Source organism: Labeo rohita, chromosome 2 (assembly GCF_022985175.1).
Source record: "Labeo rohita strain BAU-BD-2019 chromosome 2, IGBB_LRoh.1.0, whole genome shotgun sequence".
Classification (NCBI taxonomy): domain Eukaryota; kingdom Metazoa; phylum Chordata; class Actinopteri; order Cypriniformes; family Cyprinidae; genus Labeo; species Labeo rohita.
In genome coordinates this window covers 2,801,753-2,828,823 of record NC_066870.1, presented here as the reverse complement: position 1 = coordinate 2,828,823, position 27,071 = coordinate 2,801,753, and the positions used below count along the sequence as shown (strand labels likewise).

The following is a 27,071-nucleotide window of genomic DNA, read 5'->3' as shown; positions in this document are numbered from 1 at the left end:
TGTGTGAATTTCATTCATTTTTTTTTTCCGACTGGCCAAACAGTGTGCTGGTTGTCCTGCCATAATATGGCTGGATTACACAGCATCTCTTCATCAAAGGGTATTTGGAGACAAAACACAGAGTAGGGTTTAATTTAACATTTTAATTTTCCTACCACCGACAAATTTGGCAGACTTTTGTTAGTGTTAAATACAGAAAGAGAATATACAGACTTTTGTCATGCAATCCATTTTTACTGTGCCTTTTCATTATTATGCATGAAAGTATTTACATTATATATTTATTTTTTTTTTATTTTTTTAACTCTCTTGAATGCTTTAAAAGCCATGTGGAAATATTCAAAACCTCAGCAACACGTGTGTGAATTTCAATGTTACTATTTGCTGAATGAAGTCTTTGTTTGGGGTTTTATCAGCTGACTTCAACCCTGTTTCTTACGTCGTACAATCACATTTTGTACACCTGATTGCATCACAGCTTTCAGCTGCGTGAAAATCTCAAATCCTATTTGAAGGAATGGCCATTGTAATGGCATCTCAGTCTCTTGTACAATGGGCTTGTTGTTTAGTAAATGCTGCCATTGGCTGTAAGGGGTCAGAGTTGGTCAGAGTAAACCTGTGTAAGAGGATAGAGTATAAAAACCCATAAACTCAAGTCTCTGCTGACAAACCAGCAAGAACAAGCCGAGTCACAGACGCGACTGTCCCAGCAGCAATCATGGTTAGCCGGTAAGAGACCTTCGTTTTATTTTTTCCTGTACTGTATATCACAAGTTTTTGGATTTATGCTGTCACTGGAAAACATTTATGTAGTGATGTTGTAAATTGGCAGAATCTGTGCATTTATTCTGAGATTTTCCACGCTTTGTATTTTTTTTTTTATTAAATAAAAGATTTACTTCACTTCACTTTTCAGTTTTGAGCATCCTGCTGGAGGCTATAAGAAAATCTTTGAGACTGTGGAGGAGCTAAATGAACCTCTTCCAGCAACCGTCACTGGTATTTTCCTCTTTTTTTCATTACTTTTTGCCATATTTATTGATTTCAAATATTCTGGAAAAAATTACATTCCTTTGTAAGTGTATTTTAAGATCCATTACTCAAATGCCTCCTATAAACAGGGTTCCCACGGGTCCTTGAAATCCTTGAAAGTTTGTGATTCTGAAAAAAAGTTTTTGAAAATGAGCATACATAGAAACAGGTCCTTGAAAGTGCTTTTAAGTTTTCTGGAAAAAAAAATCCATTATTGTGTTATTAATGTTATTTCGCCAACACTTAATACCATATGCATACTAGCTTGCTTTATTTACGTTAGTAAGGGTGACCATACTTTCACTCTTTACACTCTTTTCCCCGGACATTTCCTCTTTTTGGACCTTAAAAAAAATGCGTCCGGCCAGGATTTCTAAATCACCCGAAGTGTCTGGGATTCGGATTTTGCTTTCTACAGTTGCCATTCGTTGTGTGCGTTTTTGTATTAAACAATCCATTATTTTGGACAGTTTTATTGATCCCGCTCCCACTGAATTTTGGGTCAATACCGCCTGCTCGGAATCATTCTAACATTGAGTATAATTATTGTATGCAAAGTATTTAAATCTCTTTTGAATGAGCAGCTATTCCCTTTCACTTTCAATTTCGCGATCACACGCACTGCTGAGCAGCAAATCCTCCAGCATGATTTGTCAGTCATCTCTTCTTACTCGTCTTGACCCATGATCAGTTAAATCTGATTCCTGCAGCTTGTGTTGAATGCAGGGTTGCCAAATCTGCATTTTTTGCACAGATTTGGTTTGATTTTAAACTGTTGCGAAGGGCTGATTTTCTGCTGTGGGTTAAATGTTTGACATATTGCATAAATTACACTTGACTGAAATGCTTGTATTGAAACATTTTGCATTCTACCTGTGATAAAACTGTGCAAGATATTAAGTTTTGTGATGGCCACTGGTAGGAAGCCTTTTAGCTGTGTTTATGATCAGTCTGCACAAGGGTGACTATATATACATATTAGTTATGGAAATGGAATATTTTGAGTTTTGATATGAGGTACTTTGGGGGCTTTTTAACCTCTCTCAAATACCCCCAACACATCCTCACTTGAAATTTGTCCCAACATTAAGTCCTTGAATTTGAGGGTTTTGGACCTGGAATGTTGAAAGGAATTTGAAGTTGACCACCTTGTGAAGTTGACCAAGGTGTGGGACCAAGGTCCTAAAAAGCTTTAGGAGGAAAAGATGATATGCTTGTTTAACCTGACAAAAAAACATTTCTTGATTGAAATGTTGCAGGCGAATTTAAATTTTAGATTTTTACCCTCAATATTATATTATATTATGTTATAATATACTATATAGTCAAATAGTAATATAATATAAAATGTAGTATGTAGTAACTTTAAGATCAGAGTATGGAAACATATCAACATATGTGTGTTACGTCCTTGCATTGTGCTTTTTTTCTGTTTTTTTTTTTTTTTTTTTTTTTTTTTTGTTGTTGTTTTTTTGTTTGTTTTTTTTGTTTTTTGTTTTTTTCTCAGATTCCCCTGTGTGTGGTTAATCACTTGTGCCTAATGTGCATTTTCTAGGTCGCATTCCCTCATTTATAAAAGGCAGTCTGCTCCGTCTGGGTCCCGGTTTGTTTGAGGTCGGAGCAGAGCCCTTTTACCATCTTTTCGATGGCCAGGCCCTCATGCACAAGTTTGATTTCAGCAATGGACAGGTCACGTATTTCCGCAAGTAAGTCAAATAATCTTTACATTATTGTATTGATTCCTTCTCCAGTTAACACTTGAAAAGAAAATAATACAAAACTTATCAGTTATATTTTAGTATAATTTACATCATTTCATTTTTTTTTTTTTTAGTCAAAGTTTTATTTTGTTGTTTTGTCTTTTTGTTATTTTTAGTAGTTTTGTTGTAAAGTTATTCATATAGTTTCATTTTTTGTAGTTTTTAATGTTTTATAGTTTTTTTAGGGCTGTTATAATTATTCTGATGATTAATCGAGTAGTCTGATCTTTTTCTATTTCTTTTTTTTTTTTGTGGTAAATGAAGATAGACCTATATGTTAAAACATATATAATAGGAATGAGGCAATAATAATTGTTTAATAAAACATCAAAAGCAAGTAATCATATGGTTTTATTGAACAAAACAGTTAACATACATAATGTAATAATCATGTATAATCATAACTTATGTACATTATGTATTGCATAGTCTGCAGAGGGAGCCAATGGCAGCATGATCGTTTTTACACTTTACAGCACGATCTAATCCCTGTTTAATATTGAATAAACAACATTTAATTTTTCATTTCGAAGTGGCGATTAACAGTTAACATATTTAGAGAAATAATGTAAATAATAAATAAAGTGGGTGTAGGTTCATAAATGATTTGCCTTATAAATCTGATAGAATGGTGCACATTGCACAGATTAACATTACACATGTAAATGATAATTGTTTGTGTGGAGCAGCATTTACTGCATTAGAGCCGCTCTTATTAGTAAACATAACCTAAATGCATGTAAATAAAAAAAGCATGTTAAACTCGCAGCGCATATATTTATTTAAATGAACCACATCCTTTGTGATTTCACAATAGCACTATGCTTTATTTAGATTTTCATAATAATATTTAATGGTCTAATAATGTGTTTCATGGATGCTGGATCCATGGATCCAAGAAATGTGCCACTTCCAGCATTTTGCTGGTTAATTGAGATGGGCAAAATGCAGTCGTTTTTTTTTTTTTTTTTTTTTTTTTTCTCGAGTACTCAAATTTAATCAAGGAATTGTGACAGCCCTCTAATTTGCATTAATTTTGTTTCAGTTTTAGCTATTTTATTACATCGTAAAAATTTGTTCCAAAAATAAACTACTACTATATTAATCCTGTTCTTTGTGGCATTTTTCCGACAGGTTTGTCAAAACAGATGCTTACGTTCGTGCTATGACAGAGAAACGTGTTGTAATTACTGAGTTTGGCACCTGTGCTTATCCAGATCCCTGCAAGAACATCTTCTCCAGGTTTGACTGAATTTCTCTAATTCACAGAATTGAAACCTTTAACATGCAGGCCATAATGCATACAGGTTTGGTGTGTCAGCATTTTTACGTTTTGTTCATTTTTGGCAGGTTCTTCTCGTATTTCAAAGGCGTTGAGGTGACAGACAACTGCCTGGTGAACGTTTATCCTATTGGAGAGGATTTTTATGCTGTCACTGAGACTAATTACATCACCAAAGTCAATGTGGAAACTCTGGAAACCTTGAAAAAGGTGAGACAAATTGTGATTTATTGTGCATTGATTTAAATATTCCGTAGTCCTTTTCAGCATTTAAGAAATATTACTTAATCGTTCCAAAAGGTTGACCTGTGTGACTATGTGAATATAAATGGAGTAACGGCCCATCCGCACATCGAGAAAGACGGTACAGTCTACAACATTGGAAACTGCATGGGGAAGGGAGCCTCGCTGGCCTACAATATTGTCCGAATCCCACCAAAACAAAAAGGTAAGTGTTCTTACAGCCAATGATTAAGAGTTAAATAATGTTGGTTAAATGATGCTTTGGTTAGATGCTCACTACACTCATCTGGTTAAATGGAAACAAACTTTTTTCAGACAAATCAGACCCCATTGAGAAATCCAAGGTGGTTGTGCAGTTCCCAAGTGCTGAAAGGTTCAAGCCATCCTATGTGCACAGGTAAGCACAGCTAAACTGAGGGGGAAACAACAACAACAACAACAAAAAAATACTATTTCAGTCTGTCTACTTCAAAATTTCATGGTTAATTCAATGCTTCAATGCAAATTGCTTGATGTTTCTTTTACATTCTTAAAGAAATTAATTAGCAGTGCCTTTTTATAGTGTAATAATCATTATAGAGTCAAATTAATGATCAATGCATTGGTTCACTGATTGTAAACGCTGTAGGTAAAAATGTTTAGAATTAATTATTTTGTTGTATTTCAAATGTATTACAGTTAATAATAATAATGTTAACATAAAATGTAGATACAGTACTTTTGCCAAAAAAAATATTGTGTAGATTATATAAGTAAGAGATTATATTTTCAGCTAATAAACAACGATCACAATACAGAGAAAATTATTTTATTTTATTTTATTTTATTTGGAATATAGCCTATTTCTGATTCTTTTTATAATTCTATTATTATTATTATTATTATATATACAGTTTGTTTAAACTGAACCTAGATTTCTTACAATTCACCAGAAATCACAATATGAAAAAATGGAAAAATAGTACTACTATTATAATAAAGAAGATCAAAACAATATTATAACAAACTTATTACTTCACAAAAACACAAAAAAAATAAAAGGCATATATGTGAAATGAAACTATTTAACAGTTTTTTTTTGTTTTGTTTTTTTTTTCATTTTCTAACTGTATTAAACATTTTCATGTCCACAAACTGTCAGTATACAGCAATCATAACCTTTAAAATGTTATTTTATGTTTTTGCTGTTGGAAATATTAACAATAATAGTGTTTAAATACTTTAGCCAATGAAACATTACTGTGTCAGTCATATAAATATGGGATAATCATCTGGTCATTATTACAAAATAAGCATGCAATTACACACTAATGTATGTTGCTTCATTTGGAACTTTTTCCATTGGCACAGAAAGAATGTTGGAAATATAGTGTTTAAAAACAGAAGTTACTTAATATCTTTATGTTGATTAAACGTCTGTGTTTTATTGCTTGAATGCAGTATATGCAATATTTAGAGCCAGTGACAGAATGATTAATAAATTCATTCTAATCAACAGTTTCCTTAATATGTCTTTCCCTTCCTAGTTTTGGCATGACAGAAAACTACTTTGTCTTCGTTGAGACACCAATAAAAATCGACCTTTTGAAATTCCTGAGCGCCTGGAGTATTCGAGGATCCAACTACATGGACTGCTTTGAATCTGATGAGGAGAAAGGCGTATGTTACTGTTTCTTCATCACTTGACAGTGCATGAGTTGGATGACTCTGATGCCGCTAATGTTTCATGAATAGTACAGTGAATGCTGTCTGCCAGTATGACACAACTTTAAATGGCTTTTGACCCTAAGATGTGTTGTGTTCCTTTATACAGACTTGGATACACATTGCGAGGAAGCATCCAGGAGAATACATTGACTATAAATTCAGGACCGCTGCGATGGGTCTTTTCCATCACATCAACTGCTATGAGGACTCGGGCTTCATTGTTGTTGACCTGTGTGCTTGGAAAGGGTAAGTGCAACAATTTACTTACATTAAAGCAACAGTTTTTCTTTAATTTAATTATTATTATTATTTGTTTTACTTTGAAGCCCCCTACAGTTAAGCGAGTGTAATTAGGGGTTCAAGCATATAGCGCTGAAACCCTTTTGTAATTGTTAGACTGGCCAAGGATCAGCAATTGTCACGTAAAACTGATCGTGCAGACCAAACCGTAAGTCATAGACACTTGAAACTTGGAGGGATGGTAGTACTCACACCACCTACAACATCACCAAGCCTCGCCCCAATCAGCCTCACGGGGGCGCTACAGCGATCAAAAGTACAAAATCAGTCATAACTCCTAAACCGTTTATCGCAGACTCAAGTGTCTTATGTTGTCGGAATCCTTGTTACGCCAGACAGAATGATTACAATTTTCGGGTATTTTGCATTTTTTGAAAAAACTACTTTTGCAAATTAGTCCTAGGTTTTCTGCCCAATCAGAACCAAACAAGTGCAGGAAGTTCCTCTGGAAAGTGAATATTAATAATTATCAAAAAAGTTGAACTTTCGACTCAAAGTTCATCACAAAGGGACACCAAAACGTTAGAAAGGGGCAATGCTGCCTTTACTAAAATGGCTATAACTTTTGAACAGATTAAGGTATCTTTGCCAAACTTACAATGCCTATTAAGAGCTCAATCTGAGGTGACATGGAAAAAAGACAATTGGTGGCGCTATAAGGGGGTAAAAAACATAAAAACTGCCATAACTACGCAACCGTTTGTTCTATCAACATGAAAATCGGTACACACGGTCTTGGTCCAAAAAGCCACAAGTGTCTATAAGGACATTTGCATATCTCAAAAAAACATGGCCACCATAGGCCAATGAATTTTAAGCACCTATTAGACAAAGTTAACAGAGGCCAACTGGAACGAAACTTAGTGGACCTGTTTGACTCACGACCCTAAAGGTCTGTGAAAAATTTGAAAGAAATTGGCCATTTGTTAAATGATTGAGAAGATGTAAAAAACCTACTTTTGTGAACTAGTCCTTTTACTTTTGTGAACTAATCCAATTTTGCTCAAACTGGGAAAAAAATCACTGCAGTACAATTCTCTGGACTCTTTAGGTCAATAATTATCAAAACAAATGTTGAAATGTATAATGTGTGATGTCTTTTTTCACATGTGTGCTTAAATGCCTCAAAGCGCTAAATTTCATTGTTGTTATTACAGTAGATAGCATAAGGTGACGAGAATTCTGAAATGGAAACCAGGAATATTTTCTAGTTCAGTGGTCAATATATAATTAAAATCTCATTGTGATTACCTTATTGTGAAACCGAGGACCGTATATTTTTGTTTTGTTTTTCATTCTTGTGGGTTCCATTTACTAATATTATAAGTAATAATTATAATGCTGTTTGCGGTCAAGCTGAACATAGTTTTAATACAATTCTCCAAAAATCACAATATGAAAAATAGTAAATAGTAACTTAAGCAAATAGCAAACAGATCAAAACAGTATTACAGTATAACAAAATGATGACTTCACAAAAATGCATACAAAATCAATATGAAGACATCTGCAAAATAAAAATATATATTTAACAAATATGTTTTCCAAATTTCTGACTCAACTCTATTTATCAGTGTTATTTTCAAAAACTGTGAGAATACAGTAATTACAACTTCTCAAATGTATTTTATGTTTATGCTTCTGGAAATGGATCTCCACTAGTCCTATTTAGGCTTATTACTTGACATTTTAAGCTTGTTATGAGCACAAAATATGCTTTCTGCAAATGTAATTGTTTTGTTGTAAAAGTTCTTATATTCATTCTGGTGGAAAAGAAAAAAAGCCATACAGCTTATTAGAAGTCAGTGTACCATCAAAATGATTTTGGAACTGATATTTTAGGTTAAAGGTTAAAAACTTGCATTCAATTGCTTTAAGGTTCAAGTTTCAAAGCCAGTTAGCCACTGTAATTTCTGATTATTTGTATTACAAACATTTAATAAGCATGTGTTTGCACATTTATTTTTATTTATCAGCACTATTTTCATTCACATGTAACAAGTGGTTTCAGTTAAGCTTCATTTTTTTTTTAGTAAGGAATTATTTTTCCTCTTCAGCTTTGAATTTGTCTACAACTATCTGTGGCTGGCAAACCTCCGTGCCAACTGGGAAGAGGTGAAAAGAAATGCCATGATTGCCCCTCAGCCAGAAGTCAGGCGATACGTCCTTCCTCTGGATCCCTACAGGGTAAATTAAAAAATGCTTAATGTTTATATTTTTATCTGAGGAGAATTCTGATGCTTCAAAGTTGATCATTAACACTAATTTCTTCTAGGAGGAGCAGGGCAAAAATCTGGTCTCTCTGCCGTACACCACCGCCACAGCTACAATGCGGACTGATGGGACCATTTGGCTTGAACCTGAGGTGCTTTTCTCTGGTCCACGTCAAGGTATGACAACTTTATATATATACTTTTCTGTGTAATGACAACTTTTGGTCATTGAAACATAAAAGGTCTCAACGGTGACGTTTATCATATGTTTCAAATCCCAAAGCTTTCGAGTTTCCTCAGATCAACTACAAAATGAACAATGGAAAGAATTACACATACGCCTATGCACTGGGCCTCAACCACTTTATCCCTGACAGGGTATGAATAATCAGCTGGTCAGTATTTCATAAGTGTTGAAGAATGCTTTTTTAAGTCTGTTTTTGATGATTCATAGATTTGCAAGCTGAATGTGAAGACTAAGGAGACCTGGGTTTGGCAGGAGCCGGACTCGTACCCTTCAGAACCGCTGTTTGTGCAGAACCCTGATGGAGTGGATGAGGATGATGGTGGGTGATCCTAGCCATATTCAGAAATATTATGTGTTGTTTAGCTTGTATTTCAGGTAACATGTCACCTTATTCTACTAACCCTAACCTGACAGTCTATTAATACTCTAATGAGAGTTAGTTGACATGTAGTTGCAAAGTTACATATAGCTTAATGTCTTTAATGGACTATCTAAATAAAGTGTAATGGTATTTGGTAATGCTTCACTTAACAGGCATCATAATGACAATTGTGGTGTCACCTGGAGCCCAGAGACCTACGTTCTGCCTGATCCTGAATGCCAAGGACCTGTCTGAGGTTGCAAGAGCAGAAGTTGACATCATATCTCCAGTCACCTTCCATGGAATGTATAAGCCGTAGAGCGGCTGGAACTACTGAACATAGAGTCCTGAAACACTGATAAACACTGTTACTGTATACACCATGACACTGTAAAGTAATAATAATAAAACTATGGTATTGCACAATTCTAATTTAGTTTGTTCCAAATGCATAAATTATTTTGCCACTGTATTAGCTTAAAAAAAAAAAAATAGAGCACCCAAAAATGAAAGTTTGCTGTTAATTTACTCACCCTTATGCCACCCAAGATGCAGGTGAATTGTTTTCTTCAGTAGAACAGTAAAGACGTTTTACTGAAACCTTGGTCCTTGGTGATTTATAAAATGCAAGTCAACACTTTGAGAGTCAAAAACATTCATTTACAGGCAAGACAAAAATAATACTCATGGCCGAGGCTCCTGATGTTATATTGAGGTCTTGTGAAGTAGAGCCCTACATTTCAGCCAGAGCCCGACGGGCCCCAACTTTTTACGCCAGTTTTCACATCATAGTTCTGACGCGGGACGGGCTTCGGGTCTGTTTTAGGCTTCTCCATTTTTTTTTTATTTTATTTTAGGCATCCACCAATTATGATGACAGAAAAAAAAATCCACCCTGGTGGAAACAACACAAGGCTTTACTTTCACTTTCACTTACATAATGAAAGAGCTTTGTTTTTGATTTATTTCTTTAAGTAATCATTTAAAACTTTCTATAGATATATTTATCATGTCTGTCATTCGCTGAGTTTCGGTTCATTTTTGTAAAGCACTCCTGTTGAGATGACAGAAAGCGCATCATGTTTGTTTTCTTTATTTTATAAAAGCACCGTCTGCAACGTTTTGATTGTTATTGTGAGTGCACACACATAAAAGTAGACCCTTTACAGTTCTGAATTATGTATTACTCTTACCTTTATGGGCAAAAATAACGGAATATTTTAAAGTGTTTCCAATTAAATAATGATAGTGATGGCGCTGGCGCCTCCATGTCCTGCAAATGATTGGAGATGCGCCTAATAGCGCACATTTATCTAACGTTTGAACTAACATTGTTTTAGACCTGAACTGTTGTAGTCGTGATGATTTAAGAAGGCAAAATTGATCTAACAGATTATTATCAGTCTTCCACTGGCCGTTTGGTCGTTACTTTAAAAAACAAAAACTTACATTTAACGAACAAAAAATGCTTCAAGTGTTTTTCTAAATTAACTTAACAAAAAAACCAAACAAAATATAGACACTTTGCCATTACATACAAAACTGAACTATTTTAACAGCTGAAACAGTAGTATAAGCTGTTTTGGGAGAAGGGGGGGGGATTCTGATAAACTGTTGGACAAGGGCCGGGCTAGGGCTTATATTTAAGGCCCATGCAGGGCTCTGTTATAAAGCAAAATGATCAGTCCTGCAAGAGCTTGAACATTATTTACAGCATTATTACCTAAAATCTAAATCCAACTATTTTACAACACATTTAGATTTGAGAAAATAATCGACTAGTTACAAATTTACATTTTCAGATTTTATTAAGAGGAATTTTCATACATTTTGGTCTCTCCATTTAACAGAAACAATTAAGTGAGTAATAGTAAATTAAGTGAGTACTTTGTTCCATTTTCTTAGCATGCAATGACTGCTTGAACCCATGGACTTCAACCAGAGTTTTATGCTCTGCCAGGCCTGTACTGCAGACATCTTTAGCTCTGGCTTCTTCTAAGGGTATATATTTTCACCTGTGCTGTTGTATTCATTTACCTGTTACCTTTCATTATCTGAAGCATGCAAGCCTTTACATCCCTCTTGAATTATGTAATTTATTTATTCTGTTTTGTAAACTCAACCTAGGTGTCAACCACATTCTTTCATGTCCAATGTGTGCAAGCTGCGTATATAACTGGAGATGAAAATGAGGCCACAATTTGTTTTTATTACCTTGGTACCATTTCGTATGCAAGGTATACATTTTTCAGACTCCAAACACTTGTAACATGATCACATTTGTAACAGACAGTCACATTATTATTATGATGACATGTAAACATACTTTTGGTTTAACCACCATAACATTAAATTGATTTTTCTTTTAGTTTAGTGTTTTTAACTATCATTTAAGTCAGTAGCAAACACTGCAACATGTTTCAATATCATGTCATATACAGCCACTGATTCATCTTCTACAGTATATCTGCTTTGTTTTCTGCAATAATGACTACCAATCCTGAAACTGAAGTACCCATTTTGTATGTCACCTAATCAAAACACCTAAATCAACTTTTCAGTTTGATAGTAGAAACTTAAAGACCTGAAAAGGTTTTCTCAGATGACAGACATTTAAATGCAGACAATGGGGTAAATCAAGGATAAACACTGACAGTTTTCACCAGTTTGAAATTAAAAACTTTCAGCAGCTGCCTTAAAATTTTTAAGATAAATCAACTTAAAAATGCAAGTCATTTCAACTCATAAGCTAAATCAACTTAAAATTATGAGTAATTTTAACTCATTTTATTGTAATGAGTTCTTAAGTTGATTTATCTTAAAATATTAAGGCTGAACTTAGGTTTTTAAGTTGAAACTGGTGAGAACTTTTTTACAGTGAACATGGAGAAATTTGATAGAATGTTGTGGTTTTAATCGATACGACAAATTTTTCTTCTCGACAGGTAAGCTAAAGTTCAGTTTGTGCGCTCCTTCTTTAGTTGTTTTGATAAAATATTGTTACTGTATGACTAAACTGATAGATGACCTTTTCAGATTAGCATTAACTAATTTAGCCATGGTAATGTCTCTGTTTATCACACCGTAAATGGTAAATGTATGGCCTGGACTTCATTTGACAGAACAGTTCCCTGACCTCTGTGTTCTACCTGACATGATGAAACTGCTTTGAGGTAGTATTACTGTAATAATTTTGAAGTAATAAGTGATTTTTAATGTCAGTCATGCAGCAATGTTTCTTCATGTGTTTTGGGGAAAATCATCTTAAGGTGCAGTTGCTTGAGCACAACATACAAATAAAATCTCAGTGAAATTTGCACATAAAGTAACTAAAATACACAAGACTAATAATAAATAAAATATAAATAAATAACTTGGAAGTCTTGTTTTGTTCCACATCTGTCCATTTACTAAAATAATTATTTTGTTGATAAATGTTACTTATCTGTACACACACATAAGATACATGCACTGCATTGTAATCACATTTCTTCCAAATGCATTTACTGAAAATAATCTCAGCATTCATGTTGAATGGACATAACTCCAAAGTCCAGCAGAGGAAGTTTAAAATGTTACATATTTATTATGCTACATATCAGCAGTTAGTATTTGGTTATAACTGACATTTGAAAATAAATAAATAAAATAAAGGAAACGCTACATAACTAACTGTTAGAAATGCAGCTACAAAAGTGAGTCACATGTAGTTTAGACACTTTGACATTTACAAACGTTTACACTTAGACAGTTAATGCTCTCTTTTTTTCTTATTTTTTCCCCCATAAAGTCAGATGAAAATGCAACTGTGATTTAATGAGATTAAAGCACATGGGGTGTGAACACTAACAACTGTGTTGCGGCTTTTCGAAATCCCAGGGGTAAAAGCTTGTGGTGTTGGGTTCAGAGCCGAATAACATCTCAGCGACACTCTGTTGAACAGAATCAGATGAACTTGAGGATACCATCTTACTGAGCTCAGAGCAGAAATAGTCAATTTCAGCAAGGTCAGCATTTTTCACTACTTTTCCAGCACAATGTGTATCCTCTTCAGCTTCCTGGCTTACGTTGGGTTCAAATAAGCCAAAATCTGTTGTGTCAAAATCAAAAACGTTGTTTTTCATTGGGTCGAGCACTTCGGGGTTGGGAAAGCTCATCTCAGAGTTTCCCCACACAGAGTGGAATACTTGAGAAGAATCACTAGCATCTGACACTATAGAGCTCGGTTTGGATTCTCCAAAAGCATCAGATACTTCCCGGATTGGTTCAATAAGTTTTTCTCCACTACTATAAGCGTAGCTCTCTTCATTAGATGGGCAAGAACCAAAGGGGTAGGAATCATCATGTTCGGACCCACTGAGATGATCACTTAGCACGTCGCAGGATATCTGCTTCTCCTCCAGATTGTTTAAATCTGTGCAAACTGGTTGAGGACTTAAGAGCTGGCAAGTAGTTATCATATAACCAGACTCACAGTTTTCTGTTTCCGAGTCAAATATCCCTGTATCGACTGATTCGGGACTAAATGGATCAGGGACGTGGATTTCAGAGTTGCTCTGCTTCCTGGTTTCTAGACCTGGGCCTTGAAGATCAATGCTGCACTTGGTTCTGTCAGCAGGTTCTGGACTAAAAGGGGTTGGAGTACCAACTTCATGATAACCAGAATCTAGTCTTGGAGCTTCATGACAAAATGTGTTAACAGTATTCAATTCTTCTAATTCAGATACACCTTTGACCGGCTCAGTAGGTATGGGACAAAATGGGTCAAAATACTGGAGTTCAAGTTTACTCATGGCTGAGCCTTCAGAGCAAGAAGGTTTGTGTTGGGAACTGCCAGATTCAGGGCTGAGCTGCTCATTAGGATAAAACTGGTCAGTAGTTGATGTTTCTGTGTCACTGAAAAGACAAAAGAGGTCTTGAGTTGTAGAATTTGGTGGGTTGCTTTCTGTGTCATGGATGAATGGATCAGGAACAGGTTCGGCTACATCTTGAATTGCCATCCATTGGTCTTTCCATTCTGAATCAAGCACACTTTGGCAAGCATTTGAATCCTCAAATGTGACACTTGGAATTTGCAAAACCACCTTTTCAGAATCAGGTACTAATATTTCATCATGTTTGGGAGAGTCAATGTTTGTCGCAATCTCGTTCAGGTCGTTGGTGATGTGGCTGTGTTGTTCTGTGTCTTCAGGCTTTGGACTGGCACATTCAAGTTCATCTACGTTATTGAATTCAGGGCTCAAAGAGGCATCACTGGACTCATCTTTCTTTGCATCATTTGGCTCAGGACAAACTGGACTTTGATTGTGTAGTTCAGGGCTACCGGGATCTAATCTCACAGTGAAGAAGAACATATCTCCATATTTATAGTCGTACACGTCTAAAGCAGAAGGTTGAGAAGGAGAAACGCAAGGAGAGCTGGAGGGATTACTATTTTTATCATGCAACTGTTCACCCAGAGGACCTGGACTATTATCTGGCGACGAACTCTCAGTTTTTTCGAGTTCTTTGTCATTGGCGGCATTTTGTTCAGAAGCGATAATATGTTGTTCAAAGGTTTTCTGGAACTCGCCTGGAAGTGGATCACATGGACTCAGAGGAAACCCAGTGTAGGAGCCTGCAATGATGCTCTGTAGACCACACAGTGAGTTCACTCTTAAACCAGATCCAGCCTGAATGTCAACCCTGTCCTCCTCCTCTTCAGCGAATACATTGGAATCAGCATCGATGGAATTAAACACTGTAGAACTGTGACTCGAGTCTGAATCGTGGACACACTCTTCATTGAACTGAGGGCTGGCAGCTTCGTTTGATTGATCTGGTAGCATGTCATCACAATTTTGGTCTTGTGTGTCATTCGCATCAAACTCATAATCTACATCGCTGCCTGATTTGAGACTCCTACTTTCATTGGACATGGACACACCACTATCACGCTTTCCAGTGGACTGTGTGCAATCAGCATCTGGCGGCATGTTGACGGGAGTGTTAAAGGTACCGTAGTCTTTAACGACGGATTGACGAGGGTAGTGTATAGCTTCTGGAAGACTGTCCTCCGCAGGGATGAGTTCATCCTGATAGTGCTCTTCTTCTGGCATGTTGACCAAGAGAGCATCAGAGGCAAATGGGTCTGTGCCTTTAAATGGGTCCCTGGGTAATTGCTCTGAGAGAAAACAGCAACACATTAGTAACTGTTTTACAATAGATTGACTCACTCTTTTCCACTGTATCGAATGCATGTGTTGGGTATGGCTAACCAAAGGTAGCAGTGCTACAAACTTATATGCATTTATCAGCAGCTACACTGTAAAAAATAAAAAACACAATTTGTTGAAATAATTTGTTACCCTGCTGCCTAAGTTCAGTCAACTAAAATAAGTTTAGTTAACTTGCAGTCTTATACCATGCAGAACTGACACGCTACATGTAAACAATATTCTTTGTTGTATTTTCTTCTCAAAATAAGTTCCTTTGGAGTTCTTCAGCTTTCCAGAACTGGCGGTTTCTCCGGTAGTAGGCAGAACTAATGTGCAAATGGCAGTCTCACTGGCTGGCGCTCACCTTTTATCGTCCCTGTTCTGATTTCAGCAAATCAGTTCAATGACAGACAACATGATTAATATTCATGAACCCTGCATCTCATTAATCCTTAGGGCATTTTATATTGTTATTAAGAATTCATAGAATTCATAGTAGTTTTGTTATCTTATCAGTATAATTTTTAGTGTTTTCCCCCCTTTTTTTATAGAAACACTAAATTACAAACAATATCTTAAGCACCACCACCAGTCCTAAATTCAGCCAACATGACAAATATGCATTCATACACGGTTATTCTAATTACCTAAGTTCTAATTGCAAAATTTTAATTTTAATGATAAATTGTTATAATGTAATATTATAATGCTTGACTAACTAATGCTAAATGTACTTTCAGAAATATATAGTATATCAGATATTTAATATTAGTCTGGTGAGTAAACTAAAAATGCAATTCGTTTAATTTAAATTTGATTCATTTAACATATTTAATAGTTTGATATATTTAAACATTTTTTAAAAAAGGCAACACAATAGTTACTTTCCCTGGTAATTAGTTACTTTTATAATGATGTAACTCAGTTACTACTTGTGAGAAGTAACTAGCATCTGTAACTAATTCCCAACACTGGTGTCTACCTACATTGTCATTCACTCCTGACAACCACTGTAGAGCAACAAATATATTTAATCATGGAAGTATATGCAGTCTTCCTAGGACAGACACATGCAGAGATTTTTAGAGAGAGTATATGAAAGGTTTGGTTGGCATGGTCTGTAGCAGACTTTTTTTCATGTTAGGGCAACAGTTCAATGAACAAAAAATAAATATTGAGTGATATAAACTGTAGAGACAATATTGTCTTTTTTTGCTCTATTTCGCTAAAGAAAATGGTTCTAAACAAAGCCATGTCGTACGTCTCTGCAGCAACACACAGCTGTTTCCATAACCAAATGATTTGGCTTTTTGAACAAATCCGGTGAGTCAATGATTCCCTGATACATTCATAAAAACTGTTTCTTAATTTGTTCCTGAATGAATCATTCGTTTTGAAAGAATCGACTAAATAAATGACTCAATGACTCGCTTATTAACTTGTTTACTGTTAGGCCTAATTTTAGTTTCATATTTACAAGCATGTAAAAGTATTCTATTTGTCTCTATCATTTCATATTTCTATATGCCAGTTTTTATATTTAAACCATTAATCTCATAACATCTATTCAATTTGTAGGTGTGTAAATGCCCATGGCCTTTTTTGTTGTTGTTTTTGTTTTTTGTTATGTATTATTAAGTTATGAATGGCCGGTAGCTTAAACATTTTGTAGCCAAATTGGCTGGTGAGAGAAAAGGTTAATTTCAAACCCTGACTGTAGTGTAACTATATTAGTAACTGGGAGCACCGAAAGCTAGTAAGATTCACCAACACTGATGTTTTTTGGTTATAGTGCACTTTGGAAAAAAAAAGAAAATGTAAGTTTCAAGAATGTTTTTTACACTATTACAGGCAAAATAGGTTAAGGTTTTAAACAGAAAGTTACCAACCTGTCACATCAACTTTTGGAAAATGGTCATCTCCAAATACATCACCTGAAAATTAGTGAAAAAAATAAGATGAGTCACATGTAAATGTATAATCCAAACACAATCATGCCATAACAGTCACTCACCATCAGTGAAGGGGTTTGGATGGAAGAAGTCGAACTGTCTGTTTGTCACCTGACAAGGTTGAATAATCTCAAAGTCTTCCTTCTCTATGTCAGAAGAGTCAGACTGTTTGAAGAAAGAAAACATAAGCTATTAAGCTATTACAATTGATTTAATTATGAAAGTATTCAAAGTTTGTTTTTAGTGTGGATTTATAGCTACTACAGTTTTTTTGACTTAATCTTGTTTTCCTTTAATTTGTGCATATTCATACTGCAGTTTGATTAAACAAGCAATAAACTAAATTAAGCAAGCAATGCACTCCCTAGGCAGTCAAATGCATAACAACAGATACATTCTCAGTCACATAGTAACACTGTGTATGTGTGTCCTACCTGTGGAGTGGTTGATCTGAACATAACATCCTCTTCTTTGACCTCTGTCAGTGTGATCTCAGTGAAAGACGATGAGCCACTGCTCTTCTGTAATCAATAACACATCATGAGCTCAACAAACTAGCAACTAGCAGCCAATGACACATTCATATGAATGCTAATGGACATACCAAGTTCTCCATTGAATACTGCATTTTATGAAGCTCTTCTACAGTGTTCTCCTGCTCAACATCGTTCACTTCCTCTCCTTCTGGTTTGGATGTATTCTTCTCAATGTAGACATGATTACACTCGCTTTCTACAACATCCATGCTTGCTTCCAACTCCTGCTCCAAAACTGCACAAGGATCTTCTGTCATCTCATTCATTGAACTTTCACCGGCTATGAGTCCAGCAACCAGCTCAGCCAGCTTCTTTTTAACCTAGTCAAAAAAGGGGAAAAAAAAAAAATAATAAAAATAAATCACATTACATTTAAACAGTTTAAACAAGAAACTGCACATGGAGAATCATGAGCGATATCAATGATGAGTTAATCAATTACAAGTGATCAAACAGAAGTTGACCATTTTTAATTTCTTATTTCTCTGAGCGATTACTTTGATGTATTTATAATTGATGTATTTATAATGTATTTTTGGAACAAAAACTGATCTCTAGAGCACATTATGAGCTACACATAGGGTTCATTCAGGATAATTAATTACTCTTACATTCTCACAGGACCACAAATATTACAAAACATTTTGGGAGAACTGCTACCAAAAATATGCAAGGAGAAAAAGACGAAGGTGACTGAACTGTGACCTGTATAATCTCCTCGAATAAGTCCTGCAGCGGAGTGATCCGTAGATGCAGGCTTTCTGCATGTGCTTTGGCGTAAGCCACTTCCCGCTGGAGCTGCAGGAGATCTTCAGCCGCGGCACACAGCTCCATATCATATTGCTGCACCGTCTGCTCCAGCTCCTGCTGCTCCTCCTGCAGTGACTGCAACTGCACAGGAACATGTACTTCAGATACACACACAGATGGCATCACACAAACATTATGCTATATGCTTTTTGCACACTGATGCACATAGTGATATATATATACAATTTATACCTCAAACATTATGTAATTAGTGGCAGATGGTATTTGTATCCCAATTTAAATACTAACATACAGTACAAGGCTATTACTGTTTGCATGTACATATTATGTTGAGGGTCCAATAGAAAACACTACATCAAACCCTAAACCTAACCAGTGTTGTGGAAAGTTACTTTTAAGAGTAATGCATTACAATATTGCATTACTCCCTAAAAAAGTCACATTACTTGCAATGCATTAACGCAACACTGAGCCTAACCTACAAAAAATAACAATATTAACTGTGTGCTTCTTCCCAGCAGTCCATTATCTAATATAGGATCGAAAGTGTAGACAATATTATGCTTTTGACTCCACAACTTTGAATGCAACTATTAGTTTCCTCTCTGAGCTGCTGATTGAAAGAAATCATGGCAATCTGAGCCACAGACTGATCCTCTACAGTCCAGTATCCAGGGAAGCTTTAAACTCCTTTAGTTTTGCATCTGCAGTAGATACAACAATATTGTTAATCTGTTCAAAAGACAGTATCTCCTTTCTTTTACGACTCTGTCAATACTTTCTTCAGCTTCAAAGACCAAGCAACTGCAGCTCTCATCTACTTCCAACCTGAGAAGTAATTTAAATGCTGACTAATAGCAATCTGGGGAATATGTGTCAGCTTCCACACATACTACTCAAGACATAAAGCTCTTTCACCTGGCAATTATCTTACAGTGCATACAGTTGCTTTATGATGAACATGATGCAGGACAACTGGCAAATAGATAATGAAGCCTATAGAATGCAGTTTTATACTCCTAAAATTCAAGATATAAAGGCAAAAAAGCCCCTTTATGTGTTTTTGTTTTATATTTAATATCAAATTATATACTTTAGCAACATTATACGAGCGCAAGTTCTCTCTCCTGAATATCTGCACGATTGCAAATGTGATACTCATTCATCTAAGTTAATATTGTGTAACATTTTGGACTCAATATTGTCAGTATTGTCTGTTTTTGCTCGATTTTGCCAAAGAAAATAGTTCCAATCAAAGCCACAGCAGAACCGTCGTGCATCTCCGTGCAACACACAGTGGTATTTCATTAATAAATGAATCCATGGTTTTAAGTGAATCAATTGAGTCAGCGATTCAGTGACTCACTCATTAAGACAGTGACTTGTTGCCACCTACTGGCAGATTCAGTTTCATATTTAAACCCATTAAACCGCATTTAAAACCCATTATTACGCAGCTCTGTGGAATACTCAGTTCTGATTGAGATATATTATTTCCTGATAACAACTGGCAAAAACTAAAAACACAGGCTCATCCTGGTAACTGTCTGCAGTCAGCGCAGTTCACTTGCTGGGAATATTTTTCCTTTGTGGAAGTTTTGGGTTTGGTTGGAGAATAACATATTAAAACTCAATTCAATATTACGAGTACAGTTATTTAATTACGTCATCCTGGTATCACGGACTTGCTCTCTTACTTCATACAAACGCAGCTGCAGCCATTTTGCAACGACTGTTTTGTACACGGCAATGGATTATAAGATAACTAACAAACTGGTAAGATTTTGAAACATTTTTATCTCAAATCAATATCTTTTATCGGCATAATTATTTATGTGGTAAAATGTTGTGTAATAAGTGGCATGACTGTACCGTATTCCTTACATGTCTGTCTAGTTTGAACTCGCCACATGCTAGCAACAGCTTTCTTCACGGAAGCTTTGCATTGAAATATCTCAACTCAGATAAATGTTTTATGTCTAATTATTAACGTAAGCAGCTGTGCAATAAACAGGATAATGTACATCCAGCTGGTTGTTATCGCAAAATAAATCCTTTCAGTCTTATAGAACAGCCCTACGCTTGGCTTTGGGCTGCTGATAAGCCTGTTGGGCTTTATTGATAACAACTGGCTAGATGTGCATTATCCCTTACTTAATGTCATGGCATTATTCACGCAATCTAATGTCAGTGTAAATGCCACCTAAGCACAGTCTGTGTAAATAAGCGGCACGTTAAATACAGCTTTGGAAAACAGTGTTATAGCCACATTTTATATTAAAAAAATGTATGTGTAACAAGTTTTTTTGCCACAAAATATTTCTTTCTTTAAACTTGTTTTAACCTACGTTTAATGTCTATTCAGTGTGTGTGTGTGTGTGTGTTTTCATTTTACATAATAATGACTTCAAATTATCTTTCGCAGGATCATTTCTCAGCCCAAATTGATGTATGACTAATTTGTGATTAATCTGATTAATCAATTGGCATATTAGGTAATTGTTTAGATAAAACATTTTAATCATTTGACATCTCTACTTTTAAAGCATAAAAATCACAGATGTGCTCTCCAAATATTAACAAAGAAAAGGAGGGAATACCATTGATTCAGTTTTTCTCCTGCTGAGCATGAGACTGACTATTGATCACTGTTTGTTGCTGCCAATGCATCCAGCCAATGAATTAGACACTTAAGTAATATCTAATTACCCGACTTGCTACTTATCCCTTATACTCATCCCTATAGTGCCACCCAATAGTCAATAACAACACTGCAACAAAGAAATATGGTTCACCAAAAAAGTCACACAATATACAGTCACATATACTATGATGTATTACTATAGTAAAAATATGGTTAATTTCTTTTAGGGTTTTTAATGAGTGATGCAGTATAGAAAAGGCTGATGCTGATTCACAGCATAAAGAACTTCTGTGTTTCCAACAATAACTGAGTCCAAATAGTTTGAGCCTGGTTCTCCCAAGGTTTTTTTTTCTCCATTTCTGTCACAGATGTCGCCTTTGGCTTGCTTAGTTCATTTCTGGCACAGTTAATTTCTGGCATCATTGTCTACTTCATTGCACAGACGCTATTAGTAGAGAACTGAACTGAGCTGGACAATGACATGACTGAATCAGTGATGAAATGACTTTGAAATGCAGACTCTTTAACTATTGTCCTCTTTTTAGAGCTGTTTTACAGCAGAATGTAATTTAGTTTGCATTACTGACACTATTTTTCTGTTTAACACTGTAAAGCCGCTTTGACACAATCTGTACTGTTATAAAGCACAGTGCTATAATGCTGTTTGTAAGCAATTAGAGACCCACCACATTTAGAAAAGTGTATCAACTGTATAATCAATTATCGGTCAGTCTCTAATTGTTTAAATTCATTATCTCTGGATCTCTGTAATAGAGGACACATTAACATAAAAGGCACAGACTGAGCGGCTCTTTCAACTAATTTCTTGGCATTTCAAGTCTAGACTGCTGCAGTGCTCTTTTGGCTGGTCGTTCCGCCAGCATGACTTTGCCGATGATTGAGAACGCAGCAGCACGCCTTGTTTTCAATCAACCAAAGAGAGCTGGCAACCTGTAGCAACCCGCATTAAATTCAAGGCTTTGCCACTGGCAATGTACCACCATTTAATTAACCTGCAATAACAGCAAAAGTCCTGTTGCAGAAATCTTTGGCATCTTAAGCATTTGCTTACCACTTCTTTCTCCTGTTTCTGGAGGTTATAGATCATCTTCAATTCTTCTTTCAGCTGCGTCTTCCTCTCTTCCAGCATCTCCACAGTCTCCTGTGTGTTACGGCACAAAGCCTTGACTGTCTGAAGAGTCTCCTGTTCCATGTGCACCTCATCCTGCAGACCCTGAGGATACGTTCATAAGTATGTTAACCTGATGTCCTTGCAAACTCACATGTTCCTAAAACTTGGATGCACCCAGAGTCTTGTGCAAAACAAGCTGATATTTTGCATCAGTCCTGGCTGAAAAGTGCTGTGCAAACCAGTTTGAGTTGGCGTGCAACCCATTTGAATTTGTATTACAATTGGAGTATTTTTAAACAGAGATGCAATTCTTAAATTGGCAAATGCACAAATGCAAAACAGTTTTTGATGCTTAACATGTTTGGGAACCTGTGATTTTTTTTCTTTCTTTTTTTTTCAGAATTCTTTGATAATTAAAAAGTTAAAAAAGAACAGCAACTGTTCAAAAATGTGGGGTTAATAATTTTATTCTTTCTTTTTTTTTTGTTTTTGAAATAAATGAATACGTTTATTTAAAAAGGATGTGTTAAATTGATAAAAAGTGATAGTAAGCACTTATGTTGTTGAAGAAGATTACTATTTTTTAATAAATGCTGTTCTATTTATTCATCAAAGAATACTGAAAAAAGGATCACAGGTTCCAAAAAAAAAAAAAAAACTGTTATGCGGCACAACTGATAATAAAGAAGCATATTAGAATGATTTCTGAAGGATCATGTGACACTGAAGACTGGAGTAATGATGCTGAAAATTCATCTTTACATCACAGGAATAAATGACATTTTTAAGCATATTACAATAGAAAACCTTTTTTTTTAAATTGTATTAATATTTCACAATATTACTATTTTTTTCTGTATTTTGGATCAAATAAACTCAAGCCTTGATGAGCATAAAAGACTGATCCCAAAATTTTGAACGGTGTATTTAAACAGAATTTTAGAAAAATACTTTATATGCATTATTAGCATATATGCAAAATTAGTGTAAACACATACACACAGGTTTAACCTCTATCAAATTCTATGATATAATGTTGTATTTCTTTATTGAAAAGCTCATTTTGGAGCAGTGACGTGTATGGCATAAAAACATTTTAAGGTTCAGGGCTTCAGACAGTGACGGGGAGAAAAATGGGCTTTTACTGCCAACAATCAAACAAAACAAACCACACCATTAGGGAGTGATGGGTGCATTTGAAGCACTTTCATGAAGCTCCAAAACAATTGCAAATTCAGTTATGTTTCACATTTATAAGAGATGTTATTATTCATGTAAGTTTAACCATTTATTGTAGTCATAAGAGGATTGGATCATTTTACCGACTCTCACTTTATCTTGTTTATTAAAATAAATGAATCTTTATTCAAGTCATTTTAAAGTTAAAAAGTTACTCTTTCAAAAGCCAAATTCACCATACACAATTACAGTCACAATATTCAGTCACTCCAGATTAGAAAATCATTATAATGCAGCTGAAGAAGCACGAATAATTAGTTCACATTCTGGAGTCTTTCCTTCATCTGTCTTGTGATAGACTGAATGAATGACCCATCATTAGTTTACACAAAAGCATGACAGGGCGCCCAAATTCCTATCACTAATGACTAGAAATAAACAGCAGAGCACCCACTGGATTTTCATCATTTGTATGCAGAAGAAAATCATTTGTAATCATAAGTCTCGGGTCACAGGAGATGTTTGTTTACATTTAGGCGTCCTGATTAACTCTGTCAAAATGTAAACTTTGCACAGTTAAGTATAGAGCGCTGCAGGCCTGACGTTAAAACCTGGAAGACTAATTCACCCCTTAATTGGAAAATCCCAATTAATGGGTGGGTTTGGTCTTCCAGGTTCTGACGTTAAAACAAGGTCTGTGGTAAATATAAACTGCCAATAGATTAATGTTTTGCTCTTCAATGCAAACTAATGTAAGGTAAAGTCTTGTAGCTTTGTCTTTTTGTCTGATTTTCATTTACTTTTTTGCTTCAAATCAAAGTTTGTAACATTGTAATTCTCCTTGTATCTGGCTGGGTTGGTTCATTGCTTATAATGCTTTAGCAAAGACCTTCAAAAAAAAAAAAAACCCTTCCAGAACCAGCGTAACTGAGAAATGTTATAGATTTATATAGATAATTATATGAAATCAATAAAATTATAATTTTTTTTAAACTTCTTGTTAATGATTTTCTGTTTTGTTCAAAGAAATTAAATCTACAATTCTTAACTATAAGATTATGGTATTTGGGGCAAAAAGCACCCTTGATGTTAAGGCTGAATGTCCCCGTCTGAACTCAGTAGCTTGTTAGAATAATTGACAAGACAATAAATATATATCTGGCTGACAGCAAGGTTCTGTTCAAATGGTCAAAAGACCATCGTCAGTGCGACTGCATATTTAATTTTTGACAGAAGTGTGAAGGTTAGAAATACAGTGCATTCAGTGGATTAATACCATGTTCAGCTGACGAGGCATCTTTCTGAAAGACTTTCAGTAGACAAAAACTCCAAGAAATAGTTTTGAAAGTGGTGACTGTACGTAAGATCTATACCTTTTAAACGGTGGGTGTCATTGTCCCTCACAGCCTTGTTTTGATCCGTGTTAAATTCAATATGGCATCTAACCTTATTAAGGACTGTGCCATGTTGAGATAATGGGTGTACGCCTTAGAGATATTCATCATATTTATAATAAAACCATAGTTTTGTTTTGTATTTAGTGTTAGCACTGTAATGTCATATTAAAATAAGGAATGTCTGTTAGGCATTGTAAAAAAGCTTTCAGAATCTTTGTTTTGTTTATTTTGTATTTTTTGGAAATGTATTTATATTATAATGACAGTTGTGGCAACAAAACATTTAATGTAACATCTGTGTTTTTGAAAGAATGCTACATAAACTATTTATTTATCAAAATTTTATTTGACAACCTTTGCAAAATGTGTATTTTGAACAAATATTAACTGACATTAAGAAATATTATTTTAGGTAAATTATTTAAATCACTGCAGGCTGTTGTTGTGATTTTACCTGGAAGTCAAAATGCAATCTTACATAAACAAGCTTTTCATTGATGTGTGGTTTGTTAGGATATGACAATGTTTGGCTGAGAAACAACTATTTGAAAATCTGGAATGTGAGGGTGCAACAACAAAAAAACTAAATATTGAGAAAATTAACCTTAAGGTTGTCCAAATGAAGTTCTTAGCAATGAATATTACTAATAAAAAAAATATTTTTTATATATTTATGGTAGGAAATGTAAAAAATATATATATATTCATTGGACATAATCTTTACTTAATATCCTAATGATTTTTGGTATAAAAGAAAAATACATTGTATGTATTTTTCTTTTATACCAAAAATCATTAGGATATTAAGTAAAGATTATGTCCAATGAATCTATATATATATTTTTTACATTTCCTACCATAAATATATAAAAAATATTTTACGATACAGTTAGACGCACGATTTTCAAGAGAACACGCCGTTCTGGCTTGACTGCAATAAATAATATCGGTGCGGCTTTAGGCTGCCAGTCCCTGTGCATATGAACAACAACAAGCGTAGAAAATAACAGTACCTTGATTTCATGATCATGTGAAGTGTTGACCTGAGCCTCAAGCTCCGTGTCCCTGAAACAGTATAAAACGTAAAGAAAATATATCACATAGACTCTACTACATCAGTATCTCAAATAATGAAGCAACCCGAAATGCCAATACTTCTGCAAGATTTCAGCATGATTCTCTCATTTACGCGCATGCAAACAGAAGATTACCGCAGAAATGTGTACACTTTAATTATGCAACCCATGTGTCAGATGATGTAAGGATGATGAATCACACCTCTACAGTACATGCAAACATCATGGCATTATTTCAGTGCAAAAATAACCTCGACGTGAAAGGTGATAATGGTTTTTGAGGGATGTCGGTGAAATCGCATTTGAAGGCATGCTGCTACTTTTTATGCATAAAGATTAAGATGCGCGCATTTGCGTACCTTGTAGCGGCTGCAGCGCGCGTTCGTGCCGGCCGCAGGCAGTCCAGAATAAAGCGCAGCATATTCATGCGTGACACATCATCCGCAGCACAACACACGTCACACGAGCGCGTTAACACTCAGCGTTCAAAATCATTTTTTCCACTTTTTATGAATTGCATGCTGTCAAATAAAGATGCGCGAATGAGGCGTTCTCCTTGAAGCGCTCTCCGCTCTCCTTCGGCTGCGGCGGCAGTCACGTGATCACGGACACTGCACGACACGCGACCAAACCAGAACCGGCCCCACGGTACGTGAGGAAGAAACCAGCTCAACACACCGCCAGTGGTCTGTCCCTGTACACTCAGCAACATCATACTGTAGGCATACGCGGAAAGATGCAAACTTTATTCCCAGCTGCCCAAAAACACGTTTAGTGTAAGTTTAATACACCGAGTTAATGAGACACAGCCTGACTAATTGTGTGAACTGCACTGTACGAGCGCCTGGAGGGGATTTACTGTATAACGTTTCTTCAGCACAGTTTATTTGCTCACCACTGGAAGTCGCTCTTTGGATATGTGAGAGCACTGAGGTGTGTCTTTCTGAACCTGAAGGCATCATTAATCTCTTCATTGTTGGTGTCATGTCACAACTTGTTTTGTAGAACTGAAACTACATCCATGTAAACACTTTTAAAACAA

At 35.3% G+C, this 27,071-nt stretch overlaps 2 protein-coding genes across 3 annotated transcripts; one reads left to right on the top strand and one right to left on the bottom strand.

The window, feature by feature from the left end:
• The first annotated feature begins 680 nt into the window (after positions 1–680).
• Positions 681–9,623, top strand: rpe65a (retinoid isomerohydrolase RPE65 a). Its single transcript, XM_051138821.1, has 14 exons — positions 681–729; positions 917–999; positions 2,588–2,738; positions 3,927–4,034; positions 4,143–4,284; positions 4,375–4,522; positions 4,633–4,714; positions 5,844–5,976; positions 6,131–6,270; positions 8,382–8,511; positions 8,600–8,714; positions 8,821–8,915; positions 8,992–9,103; positions 9,319–9,623. The coding sequence occupies exons 1-14, from the start codon at positions 719–721 to the stop codon at positions 9,462–9,464; spliced, it is 1,596 nt and encodes a 531-aa protein (XP_050994778.1). The 5' UTR covers positions 681–718; the 3' UTR covers positions 9,465–9,623.
• si:ch73-140j24.4 (microtubule-associated protein 1B) lies at positions 9,623–26,812 on the bottom strand. Of its 2 annotated transcripts, none has more exons than XM_051138799.1 (9): positions 26,389–26,812; positions 25,967–26,018; positions 22,318–22,479; positions 18,530–18,721; positions 17,899–18,150; positions 17,729–17,815; positions 17,357–17,459; positions 17,232–17,276; positions 9,623–15,308 (listed from the first exon to the last, which is right to left on the bottom strand). In XM_051138799.1, exons 1-9 carry the CDS (start codon positions 26,454–26,456, stop codon positions 12,991–12,993), a joined length of 3,279 nt encoding a protein of 1,092 aa, XP_050994756.1. In that variant the 5' UTR covers positions 26,457–26,812; the 3' UTR covers positions 9,623–12,990. The 2 variants fall into 2 exon arrangements, with proteins under 2 accessions (XP_050994756.1, XP_050994766.1); XM_051138809.1 differs by having other exon boundaries at positions 18,536–18,721; positions 26,389–26,809.
• Positions 26,813–27,071: the final 259 nt, after the last annotated feature.